Source organism: Mustela lutreola, chromosome 8 (assembly GCF_030435805.1).
Source record: "Mustela lutreola isolate mMusLut2 chromosome 8, mMusLut2.pri, whole genome shotgun sequence".
Classification (NCBI taxonomy): domain Eukaryota; kingdom Metazoa; phylum Chordata; class Mammalia; order Carnivora; family Mustelidae; genus Mustela; species Mustela lutreola.
This window is the reverse complement of record NC_081297.1, coordinates 51,308,029-51,321,142: the sequence shown is the minus strand read 5'-3', so window position 1 is coordinate 51,321,142 and position 13,114 is coordinate 51,308,029. Positions and strand designations below refer to the sequence as shown.

Below are 13,114 nucleotides of genomic sequence, written 5' to 3'. Positions count from 1 at the left end.
GGAAGGAAAGAAGAAGACCGTGTTCTACTTCATGAAGATGGAGGTAAAAATGGAGTGATTTTTGCTCTCTTGTTGTCTTGATGATCATTAGCAAACATACTGTGTTACAATCCACTAGACTCTGATTGCATAAGGAGCCCTCAGAAAGCTGCCAGGAAGTTTCAGGTGTCAGAGCATGTCCATGTTCCATGGATATGTTCCTTGCAGTTCGCCCAGGTACAAAGGTAAATGGAGAGAAATGAGGAAGGAGAGGAAAGGAGGTGTGAAGCAGTCAAGAGGTAGCCTTCCCCCTTTGTCAAGGAAGCCTTGGGCCGATGTCCATCGAGAAGAAGGAAAGGGGAACCCAGAGTTTTTGGCAGGCAGGGGAGTTCCAGGTCTGCCTAGAGCTGACAGGGGTCCCTGAAGAGAGCTGAGGTAGGGGTGTTGTATATCCGAACTGCTGATCTGGAGGTTGGATCCGCGAGGAGCCAAGATGAGGATGGTGGTCAAGTGGCGCATCAAGCTCCGGGGGGCAGCAGAACGTGGGTGAGGACTCATGGGGACACAGCATTTTTCACTGGTTCTGACGGCCCGTGCAGCTCCAAATAGACTGGTGACCTGCAAGGTGGCTGGCGGACTCCTATAGTGTGACCTCAGGTTTCCCAAACCAGAGAGTTTTCGAGACAGGCCCCTGTAGAAGGAAGCTTGAATACTCGACTTAGAGTTAGGGTGATGGACATGGGGAATGGCTGCACCAATCTACCAGCGCCCAGAGGGCTCGCTTTGGAGTTGACGTCAGGAAATGGATCCTGCAGTGCCGCAGAATCTGGGTTTGTGGACAGGGAAAACAACGAGGGTAGAGGTGGTTTACAAGAGAGACCACGCTGGTTCTGCTCCAACTTGGGATCAACAAGGAGAGGACCTTCGTGGGAATTGGCCGGAATTGAGGGGCCCTGAGGACCACCCTGTCCCCAGTAGCTAAGTTCGCTTACAAAAGGGGGAAAATGTCCAAAGCGCTGAAAGTCACCTTGGGCGCCGGGGTGGGAGGGGGAGGCGTGGCGCGGGACTCAGGGTTCCCCAGATAGAGGCCCTGGGGGACAGGACACCGGAAGAGGAAGGCTGGGGAAGCAGGCGAGGGTTCGAGCCCGGGCCTCGGGGCAGACCCGGCCCCATGGGACAGCGCCAGGGAGGGGACCCTCGCAGGCCGAGAAGCAGGAGGCGTCGGCTCGCCACAGCCGGCATCGCGGTGGGCTTTCTGGCGGGATTCGGGCAGGAGTGTTCGCGATGCCCGGCCAGGCCCCACGGGTGCGGCCGTGCAGATGTGCAGCGCCTGAAGCAAGTTCGCTGGGCGTTTTCTGGCCAATTCTCACGAGCGTTCTGCCCAAACCGGGATTGGTTTGGGCAGAACGCTCGTGAGAATTGTCCGGCGTTGGGCACACCTGCGGACCGCCCTGCACCCCATGGCCCAGGGCCCTTTCTTGCCCGGGGCATGAGGCGGCCGCCCGGAAAACACGCCGAGAGGACGCGGCCCACCTGGGGGCCCCGGCGCAGGGGAGCGTTCTAGGAGCAGACTTGAGGGACGGGTGGCGGCCGGGCGTGCGCCTCCGATTTTTCAGGTGGATGATGCGCCCAAGGATGGGGCTGACCTCAGTTGGGGCACGCAGGCTTCTGTCGTTCGGAGGCTTCTCCAAAGCGCCAAAAGGCACCGAGGGCTCCGGGGTGGGAAGTGGAGGCGTGGCGGCGGGACTCAAGGTTCCCCATATAGAGCACCGAGGGACAGGACCCCAAAAACGGAAGGCTGGGGAGGCAGGAGAGGGTTCGAGCTCGGGCCTCGGGGTGGGCCCGGCCCATGGGACAGCACCTGGGAGGGGACCCACGGAGGCCGAGGAGCAGGAGCCGCCGGCCTTGCCGCAGCCTTCCTCGCGGTGGGCTTCCTTGCGGGTCATGCGCGAGAGCTCCCGATGCCTGGCCAGGCCCGGGGTGGCGGCCATGCAGATGTGCGGCGCCCGAAGCGAGTTCACCGGGCATTTTCCGGCCAATTCTCACGAGCGTTCTGCCCAAACCGGTATGGGCAGAACGCTCGTGAGAATTGGACAGCGTTGGGCAGACCTGAGGACCGCCCTGCTCCCCGTGGCCAGGGCTCTTTCTCGCCCAGGGCATGCAGCGGCCGCGGGGAAAATGCGCCTGAGACGATGCAGCCCACATGGGGGCCCTGGCGCAGGGGAGCGTTCCCAGAGCAGAGTTGAGGGACGGGTGGCGGCTGGGCGTGCACCTCTGACTTTTCGGGCGGCTGGGGCTCCCAAGGATGGGGCTGACCTCAGTTGAGGCACGCAGGTTTCTGTCACTCCGAGGCTTCTCCAAAGTGACAAAAGGCACCGTGGGTGCCGAGGTGGGACGGTGAGGCGTGGCAGTGGGACACAGGGTTCCCCATATAGAGGCCCGGATGGACAGGGCCCCGAAAACGGAAGGCTAGGGAGGTAGGCGAGGGTTCGAGCCCGGGCCTCGGGGCGGGCCCGTCCCCATGGGACAGCGCCTGGGAGGGGACCCACGCAGGCCTGCAGGCCGAGGAGCAGGAGTCGTCGGCCTCGCTGCAGCTTGCATCACGGAGGGCTTCCTGGCAAGGGTTCGCGAGCAAGAGCTCACAATGCCGGGCCAGGGCCCGGGGCGGGGGCGGGGGTGGGGGGGATGGGGGTGGGGAGGGGGGCGGCCGTGCAGATGTGCTGCGCCCGAAGCGAGTTCGCCTGGCATTTTCCAGCCAATTCTCACGAGCCTTCTGCCCAAACCGATCCCGGTTTAGGCAGAACGCTCGTGAGAATTGGCCAGCGTTGGGCAGACCTGCGGATCGCCCTGCTCCCTGTGGCCCAGGGCCCTTTCTCGCCCGGGGCATGGTGTGGCCGCACGGTAAATGTGCCGAGAGGACGCGGCCCACCCGGGGGACCAGGCGCACGGGAGCGTTCCCGGAACAGAGTTGAGGGACGTGTGGCGGCTGGGCGTGTGTGCGCCTCCGACTTTTCGGGCGGATCGGGTGCCCATGGATGGGGCTGACGTCAGTGGTGGCACGCAGGATTCTCAGGTTCTGAGGTTTGTCCGAAGCGCCGAAAGGCACCGTTGGAGCCTGGGTGGGAGGGGGAGGCGTGGCGTGAGACTCGGTGTTCCCCAGATGGAGGCCCCGAGGGACAGGACCCCGGACGAGGAAGGCTGGAGAAGCAAGCGAGGGTTGGAGCTGGGGCTTCAGCGTAGGCCTGGTCCCATGGGACAGCGCAAGGAAGGGGACCCGGGAGGCTGAGGAGCATGAGGCTTTGGGCCTTGCTGGAGCCTGCCTCCTGGAGCATTTTCTGGTGGGTTCCTACGCGAGTGCTGCCGATGCCGGGCAGGCCCATGGGGCAACCTTTCTTAATTATATCATGTTCTTCATTGCTTGAAACACTTCTTGCCTTAGTCTGTTTTATCTGATATTAGTATAGCCAACCCTGTTTTTTTGGTTACAAATTGCATTGAATATCTTTTTCTATCTTTTACTTTCAAATGCATGTTTGTGTCCTTACATCTAAAATGAATATGTTATAGATAGAATAAAGTGGGATCCTGGGTTTTTTGTTTATTTGTTTTAGTTTTTTTTTTTATATCATTTCACCAATACAGGCCTTTTAATTGGGAAACATAATTCACTTACATTTAAAGTGGCTACTGGTAGGATGGCCTATTATTGGCAGTTTATTTGTTGTCTTTATGTCTTAAATGTTTTGATCCTCCTTTATTGTTTTCTTTTGTATTTAATTTTTTTTACTCATTTTGGTTTATACATTTTAACTTTCTTTCCTTTTCTTTAAATTCTATAAATATTATCCTTGTGATTTCTATGGGGATTGCATATAATATCTAAAAGTTATAATAATCATTTTTGATTGAAAAGCTTTTATGACTCATGGTAAATCAAAAGTTTGAGGCCTCACCGGCCCCTTGGATTCTGTGGGAAAGAATAGGAAGGATGTTTTGACAGTGACCACTTCTAGGATTTTTCAAATTCCACATCATAGTTTGCCCTATGATTGCAAAGTCATCATTGCTCATGTGTATCTTCCTTCTCTATAGTTGATCTGCTGCAGGTCTCTGCTGGTCTGCTTAAGTCCAGGGGTGAGGTTTCAATCACTAATTCACTATCTTGCTTTCTTAGTATTTACATGAATGAGATAAATCTTTGCTTTTATTCATTTGTAGAAAATATTATGTACTACATTGGCATTTCTGAAATGTTTGTAGGAAATGTTTGTGATAAAATGTGGGAGGATCCAATCTCCTAGATGATGGAGAAATTTCTTCTAAAGCATTAGTCTGAAATAATCCAGAAGAGAAGTGGCAAAAAACAACCTTGCTTTACAAAGCAGACAACAGCAACAAACTTTCCTGCTCTTCATCACTTACATGGATTGATTCTTGTGAATGTGGGAGCTGTTAGGGGAGCAGTTAGGGGAGTGGTTAGAGAAGGGGTTAGAGGAGGGTTTAGGGTAGAGGTTAGGGTTGTGAGCAAGGTGCTCTAAGCCAAGGTCCTGACTTAGGGCTTCATGCAGAGGAAACCCTCCACAAGCACAGAACATCACCGTCATTACCATTTTGTGAATACTTCAGTTTTTTAAAATTTCTCCTCTCTTGTGTACTTCGAAAGTTAGTTCAAAAATGTCAGGGGCACCCAGCTGGCTCAGTCGATTAAGGCATCTCCTCTAGGTTTGAATTCAGGTCATGATCTCAGGTCCTGAGATCCAGCAGTCTGGGCTCACCACTCAGTGGGGAGTCTTGCTTGTCCTTCTCCCTTCCTTCTTGCATCCCTTCTCCCTTCCTCCTTTGCTCCTCCCCATCTGTTCCTCACCCCCCAATAGGTAGAGTCTAAGAAAGAAAATTTTTAGTTAACGTAAATTCCATGAAATTTTAGAAACTGATGTTCAGTTACATAAGTGGCCAAACACCATCAGAAATGTACTGCGAGAATGCGTAGCAAAGCTCCTCTGTCAGAGGGGGAAGCGTGGTCCATAGGGATGTGCACACAAGCTTCTGGAGATCCTCCTCGTAGGAATCAGCAGTGCAGGATGCCTGCCCTCAGGGCGCCCTCCCCACTCCCCATTCACACTGTGGCTCTCATGGCCCCTGCCATGGTTTTTATCACAGCCCAACAGCAACAGCTGCCGGGCGTCTCTCAGTATGGGATGGGCTTGGTCTCTGGGTGTTTCTGAGAAAGCCTTGCTGTCTACAAAGTAGATGATAGTAAGTAATGGTAATATGATAAGCAGAAATTTACCCCCTGCCCCTGTGAGTCTCTTGTGGAGATCTCCGTGTAGGGTTGTGCTGAGGGATCTCTGTGGAGTATCTGTGTGGGTATCTGTCAGAGGTCTCTGTGCACCGTCTCTGTCAGATGTCTCTGCATATGGTCTCTGTCAAAGATCGCTGTGTGGGGTCTCTGCATGAGTCTCCATCAGAGCAATGTATGGGGGGCCCTGGAGAATGATGTTGAGCTGGGAGCGGGGCGGCCCTCCTAGACTCCACCCTCCTTCTGGACATGTCCCTTCCAGCCGGGGGTAGGACAAGCCCCATCCATGGGTCCTCTGCCCCTCCAGACTCTGGGGTAACCAAAACTGGAAGCCAGGCCAGTCCCATGGCCTCTGAGTCCCCACCAGTCCCCTGGGAGCATCCTTGGGCCACATGTGTACGTAAAGAGCACAAACCACAAGTCTGTCCTAGGCCCTCAGTCCTACAAATTTATCAAATTGTGTAGAAGTTAACTTCTCTGCCTGAAGGCCTTGCTGCCTCTGGGCACCTGGCCATCCATGTGAGAGCTCAGGTGGCTTCTGTACAACCCCCACCCCACTCCCACCACCTCCCCACCCCTGGGCTTGGCACCCGGAGTGGGGCCAAGACCCTGTGGGGACAGGCCTAGGGCCTCTAACTTCTCCCCTCTGGGCCCTTGGGTGGCAGTGGGACACCAAGGGTCCTCAGTCATCACACCAGGCATGGACACATCCTGTCACTTGGCCTCCTTCCTGGACTCCTATCCTAAGCGCAGGGTCCCCACGACTACAGCCACACACCCTGCATCCCCCAGAAGGGGAAGGGACCTGCTGGTGAGCAGGCCCCTTTACTGCCCTGGGCCTGGGCAGGATGGTCCCTGGGGGTCTCTGTGGCACACCACACACACCCTCAAAGCCAAGTGTGAGGTGGTCCCTTGCTGCTCCGAGTGTGAGAAGATGGGCTGCATTGAGCTAAGACGGGATTCCCTGGGGAGAGAAGGCTCCTGGGGGTAGCTGTCTTGTACTCCCTTCAGGAGCAGGGGGCAGGATTTCTCACCTCTCCTGCAAGGCCAGCCTTCTGCCTCCCAGCTGCGGACCCCACTCTGACCTAGGTCTCCGTCTTCCTGGAGACTGAGCAGGATTTCTGCCTTGGCAGATCCTCCCTGTTACAGCCACACAAACTCCAGGTGGAGGGAAAGCAGGAGGGGATGGGCAGGGCAAGGTCCTGGTCTGGGTCTTGTTCACCTTGTGGAAAGAAAAGGAAAGCGAGGAAGGGGGCGGATGTGGACCCCTAGGTCACCCATCCTCCAAGGCCCCCTTTATTCTGGAAGCCAAAGCAGGTCCTCAGGGAGAGCAGACCTGAATCCTTCCCTCCCACTACAGCAGGGCACACATAGAGACCAGTAACACTCATGAGGAAAAACAACAACAACAACAACACACACACACACACACACACACACACACACACACACATTTTACGGAAGCAAAATAATTGTGTCATGGAGAAAGCATTAGCCCATAGACAATGTGCTGTGAGAAAAAAGAGTTTTTCTTTGCATCGTTTGCATTTTTCCTTGGAGAAAAGTTGTCCTCCCAAGAAAGGTGTGAGAAGCACAAAGTGGCTGGCCAGATGAGATGTGTCTTTGAAGGAGGCAGTGCCTGGGGCAGTGGGAGTGCTGGGTACAGCCTGAAGGGCTCAGCAGCAGGGACCTGTACTGGCAGGGACTGCCTGGGCACTCCAGCACACTGGTGGGGAAGGGCCACCTGATTAACTCGGTCTTATTGGCATAGCTGCGGTTCCTGGGGATGCCCTATGTCCTGGCTGTCTCCCTCATCACTCTTCTCTTCTATTGGTAGTAGCAGACATTGAGGTCTGCCAAAGCCTAGAGATCGTTTTTGCACCAGCTGAATACCGGGGCCCTGAGCCCCTGGTGAGGCACCATTTTCTCCTCTAGGATGGGCCCCACAATGGTTACAACCACATGAGATTCCGCAGAAGCGATGTCTATTGCTGAGCTGCACAGGACTTGTCCCTGGCCCTGGGATGATGAAGCCTTGCCCTTTTGAAGGGAGTCTTCCAGTCTTTTCCTCTACTGAGAAAGAACCACTGTAGCAAGTGTTTCATCCTTCTCCTGAAGTAGTTTTCTGGAGGAGCCTTACTCCTTCTTCAGCAAGATCTCACAGATTTTGCTTCCTGAGGCCTCTGCTGACTCCTTGCTCTGGATGCATTGTCTCGCCTCACTGATCTGGAGGACCATCAGTTATGACAACTCTTTTGCAGGCTCTCTCAAGGGGGACCTCCTGGAGCTAGCTCTCTCCTCGCCAGGAGAGGGGGGGAATGCATGACCTACACAGGCTCTTACATTGGTGCCGCAGTCCCAGGGGTCCTGGCTGCCTGTGGGGGCTCTGGCCATAGGATCTTTGGCCATGCAGCACCTGGGAAGTAGATGTGTTTTCACTGGACCCACTCTGGAAGCCAGACAGATTCCTGAGAAGCCAAGACGTTGGCAGCAAGGAACACATTGGACTGATAGTCTTGAAGGAGACTCTCAGTGGCAGAGTCCTGAAGAAGGACTCCAGTTTCAGTCTTGAAGGAGCACATGGTGAGGGTCAATTCTCTGACCCCATTAACTTCCAGGGCTCCAATTCCCTATGCCGTGCCTCAAGCAGTAGCTCTTCTGGGTCTCAGGCAAACAACTCTTGAAGACCCTGATCTCAGCTCACCATGGAGGCCTTGGTTGTTGGTCAGCACACAGGGTTATAAGGTGACTCCCCAGGCAGGGGTCTCTTCAATCTTCCCAGCCTCCCAGGCTCTTTGGCACTCAAATCCTGGGATGTTAAGTTAAGCTCTAGCACTGTCACGTCCCATGAGACCCGACCCCTATTAACCCTCCCTGCTCCTTCGTAGCTGTTCCTGGACTTGGACTTGACGCCAAGGTGCTATTCGTAAGAGTCCTCGAGGCAGTCTCACTGTGCCAGATGCTGCCCACAAAGCTGTATGTGAAAGTTCAAGAAGGTGGCCTGCCCCCCTGTCCAGTTGGAGGGCTACCAGTGAGTTCCCTGCCAGAGCCTGCTGGACTTCCTCACACGTAGGCTGGGGACCACCAAGTGGGATAAGATTCTTCGTCACCCCTCCTTGATAGGACTGAGGAGGATTTCCCCTGAACTTAGGCCCAAAGTTGGCGTTGGATACACAGGTGGCTGAGCAGGGAGGGGAGGACCGGGAGAGGAAGAAGCCCTTCTTCAACTTGAAGAGGTTTATAGGCTTGAGAACCTTGAGGGGGAGGCCCCACCGGTGCTTCACCCCAAGCCTTATGATATGTGCTTCTAGCATCCACTGAATGTATGGGCTGAGGATGGAAAAATCCTGGGAGGTGGTCATGCAGGGTTCCCAAACCTTGGAAAGTGCTGGCTTTCCAGGTTTCCGGGAAGGTAAAAGAAGTGGTGGGCAGTGAGCTGGGAAGGATGAACATCCAAAGGGATCCGACCCTCTCTGAACTGCCCCAACTTCCTGAAATGAGCTCTCAGATCCCTCTCTAGGCGATTCTCATCTGTGCTGCTTGTGGAGGGCTTCAGGTCTGTGTCTGACTTCTCAGGATTTATTCCTGGAGCCTTCCCTGGAGAGATCATTGCACCCGGGTAGATCTTTCCAGATCCTCCCTGCACGGGATCTTGAATCCTTGCCCAGGCTTTTTCCTGGCATGATCCTTCCTGGCTACTTGGACCCAGTCTTCTGTGTGGCCTGGCAGCTTCCATCCGTAGACTCAGATTCGGACGTGGGACTGTGCCAGCCGTGTGCCTGAGGCACCTTCTGGAACTTGTGATGAGGCTGTGTCTTCAGGGATAGCTGGATCCCGTGAGGCGGGCCCCTTTCTTGCTTCATGAACCTCTTTCAAAGGTGCTACTCCAGTTGCCCCCAGAGTGCAGAATCCATCAAGTCCCCAAGAGGCACAGAGGTGGACCCTTGGCCTTTAGGGGCATGGCCACCCTGGGGAAGGTCTGGAGGACCTGGGCTAAAAAGACTTCCTGAGATTTTTTCACCACAGCGGGCACCTTGCTGCTTTCTAGTTGCTTCTTTAGAAAGTGACATTCCAGGTTTTGAATGGCAGTTGACATGTAAAGACTGTATCTTCTGGGCTACAGGGCAAGACACCTCACAAGTTCCCATCTCCAGTGGCAGAGAAGGCGGTCCCACAGGGACAAAGGGTGCAAGGCGAGCCTGGGATGGGACTGAGCTAGAGGCCAGAGCTGGGCCTGGTCCAGAGGGAGTGGCTGGGGCTGATGGGGGAGGGGGGTGCGGGCAGGGGCTGGGGCCTAGCCAGACACAGGGACTAGGACAGGGACAAGCTCAGAGTCAAGGATTGGGGCGGGGCCGAAGTGTCATGTATGTCCTGGGTCAGTGAGAGGTGGGGAGCCACAATGGCCTGAATCTGGAGCAGCAAGGCATGAGAGAGCTCATAGAATATGATGGACAGGAACTCCAATTGAGTATCAGTCACCCTGACAGTGGCCACCAGGGACTCGCTGTGCAGAAAGGGGACACCCCAGAAGAGCTGGCTGCATTTCTGCTCCAAATTGTCCCCTGGAATCTTGGGATGTGGGGGTTTCTCAGGACCAAGCAGCTATTTTGCTTTGTCCCTCATGCTCCAGAAGGATGGCAAACCATGGTGCCCTGCCTGTCACCTGGGGACTTCCAACATTCTCCCAAAAGAGGTCAGCTGGTAGTTTGACCTTTCCTTCTTCTCCTTCTCCTTCCAAAACTTCAGTTGTGTTCTCTTGGCATAAGTATCTCCAAATACTTCTGGAAGTCTGGGCTGATGGGGGTGGGTGGGAATCTAGTCTCTCCCTTTGTCTCCCTAGGCCAGAAGACACAGTCTTACATGTCAACTGCCAACATTCAAAACCTGTGTGTGTCTGTGTGGGGTCTCCCCAGAACAAGGCCTCTGGTGGGCCATGGGACAGAGGCACTTGATGGGACTCCAAGTGTGTTGAGGTGCACAGGCTCCAGGCTTTCGCAGCCGCCTGCCACCAGGACAGGGACAAAATGGGGCAGTGCGAGCGGCCCACACCCAAGATGGCTGGAACAGGAGAAGCTGTCCTGTCAGCTGACCAAGGTGTGTGTGGAGCTGAGCTCTGTGGGATATGGCACGGAGGGGCTGCCCTTGAGTCACACTGAGGGAGAGTCAAAGGAGAGTCCGGCTGCTCTGGGGCCAAGGAGAGGCCTCCGAAGAACGGAGACATGGCGGGGAAGGGGGAAGAGCAAGTGGCTGGTGTGAAAGCCATCCAGGCGGAGGAAAGGCTCTGCTAGCCAGGAAGTACTCAGGGAGGAGTGTAAACCAACAGAAATTGAGGTCATTGGTCCTGCTGGCAGGGTGGAAGCAGGAGGCCAAGAGGGCCCCGTCGGTGGAGCATGGGCAGATGATGAGGCCATGGCGGGAGAAGCATCTTCCACAGGCTCCCTGCATGGCTGACGGGCTCCAACTGACAGTCCTCAGTGCACCTGTCCAGGGGCTGCTTGCCGTAAGAGCTGGTGAAAGCCCCTGGGTCAGAGAGCCTTGCCAGGTGGCTGCAAGAGACAGGAATTGTGAGCTGCTACTGCAGCAGCTGGGGCCAGAAGCGGTCCCCACAGTCTTACACCCCCTCACACCTAAGTCCCACAATGCTCCTGCTGTCCCTCAGCCCAGGGCTTTGGTTACAGTCTGTCGCCACAGCCCCCATGAACAGCCCCAGAGGCCATTCCCTTGCAGCCCAGGGGTCACACCATAGACTCGGGGAGGTCCACCCAGGGGAGAAGGGGACAGATTCTTTACCTTTGCAGAAGGGAGAACAGGTCATGAACCTCTTCCAAATCTTGCAGGAACTCTCTGAAAACTGGAAACAGGAGACCAGGTCACAGCAGAAGGCAGGGCCCAGGTGTCTTACAGGAGGCTGGGTACAATGTCCCTTTAGGGGAGACTTTAGGGGATTGGACTCAGTAGCCCCAAACAGCACTGTCCAAGGCCACATGCCCACACGGTGATTACAGGATTCATGGTGGGAGCCACTTTGTCTTTTCCAAAGTGCCTCCTCGTTCATGACATTGCTGGGCGAGGAAGGACCACGTGGCCTCACAGAGGAAGGTGAGCAGAGTTGAACAGCTTGTCCACAATGGGAGCAGGAGGTCCCGCCCCAAGTCCAGGCCTTGGGACCCCTGTTGGGCGACACCCATTTCCAGCCCCTCTGGGCTTTGCTGTGGCCCAGAATCTGGGAAACCTCCAGGTTGCCCTCTTCCTCCTGGGAGACCCCCACCTCCCATGCAGTGCTGTTTCCTGAGGGAGGAGCTCAGGTCCTCATGTCCTAGAGAGAGTGGGGCTGAGCCCTAGGAGCGGGGGTTCAGTGTAACTGGGCACAAAGGGGTGAGTGGCAGATGCTCACCTTCCAGAGTCTGGTTTTTCTTCCTTTTCTTGCTCCTTCTCCATAGCTTCCCTTGGTACTGAGATAAGAGAACACGGGGAGGCTGGGACCCCCGCCCCCATAGAAGGAGACCCAGCGCTTGGGGCCTGACCTCCACTAGAGGGGCAGCTCTTAACCTCCAGTCCTCGGCCACCGGTCACTGTGTTTGGGATGCTGTCCTGGACCCCTCCACCACACCTGGACTCCGGCCTAAGATCATCAGGGAGAAATCCTCATGTCCTTATAACCCCTCCCCAGTCTGGCTTATCCTGGATAGATGGTGGTCTACTCTCTCCTGAGAATACACATTCTATTCTTTCCCACCTCAGAAGTCTCTCCATTGACTAAGAAAAGTGGAAATAATAATAGAAAGGAAGATAGAATCACACTCTGCTGGGTCTGGACCAAGGGTTCTTTACCTTCCTGTTCCTCCTGTATTTCTTGCATGGTGGTGAGGACATATCAGGTGCAAATAGGAAAGTAATAGGAAGAAGTGCCCCAGTCCACATATGAAGGCAAGAATGGCTTTAATTTGCCCAGGAAGTGGGACTGGAGCTCAGCCAACCATCCGTAAATAATTTCTGAGGAAAGAGATAATTCTCCATCTCTTTCCTCTGTAAAGCATCAGTGTAGCATTGCATTGCTGCCCTCAGGCAACTGAGCCCTGGGTGTAGAGGTGCAGACACAAACCCCACACCCACATCACAGAGCTGTGATAAAGTCAAAAAGGGCCCTTGAGGGCAGGTAAGGACACAAGAAGCCCTCCCAGGCCTGACATTCCTACCTGCTCACCATGCTATAGACAGAGCCTTGTCAATTGGCCTTTCATCCTGCGTGGCGCTCAGAGAATACCTGTTCCCCTTAAGATCTCCAGTTGTGCTCCATGAGCTTCATAGGTTTTAAAAATCTGGAGTTGCCCTTGGAATTTTGGTTAATTCCCAGGAACTTTTGTCCTCTGTCTGCAGCTCCAGTCTCCCCAGATATTATGTTCTTGCCTTGCATCACCCTAGTACAAAGGAAGCTCAAATTTCTTTTGTGCTTCTTTAGCCATATGCATTTTGAAAACATCTTAAGATGTTTTATTTCAATTAATCTTCACTAACTTCAGCTAGAGAGACTTAGAAAATTAATGATTATTCAAAATTTACCAAGCTAAGGAAGTACAAAACAAAGTGAAATAGTTAATCCGCCCACGTATGTTTCTCAGCCCTTTGTAGTATTTTTCCTCCTGAGATGAGCAGAGTAAACTGCAGAAACACTTTCACGACATTCTGTATAGGCGCACATGCACATGCTCATGCAAATTCCTTAACAAATCCAGCATTTTCAAATCTTGGAATCAGGTTTTCATTTTGTTTTGATTTTGCTTTTTTTCGGTTCAAAGCTTTCCTTTAGTAATTCTTGTTAAATTTGTGTATCTGGGA

General features: G+C 54.2%; 1 protein-coding gene across 1 annotated transcript in view; it reads right to left on the bottom strand.

Annotated features, from left to right (window-relative positions):
* Nucleotides 1-6,789: 6,789 nt before the first annotated feature.
* Nucleotides 6,790-13,114, bottom strand: part of LOC131838509 (serine palmitoyltransferase 1-like) — a 49,343-nt gene continuing 43,018 nt past the window's right edge. The window contains 2 exon segments of the mRNA XM_059184748.1: nucleotides 6,790-10,824; nucleotides 11,069-11,129. Coding sequence (XP_059040731.1) covers nucleotides 10,442-10,824; nucleotides 11,069-11,129 — 444 coding nt within the window. The 3' untranslated portion in view covers nucleotides 6,790-10,441.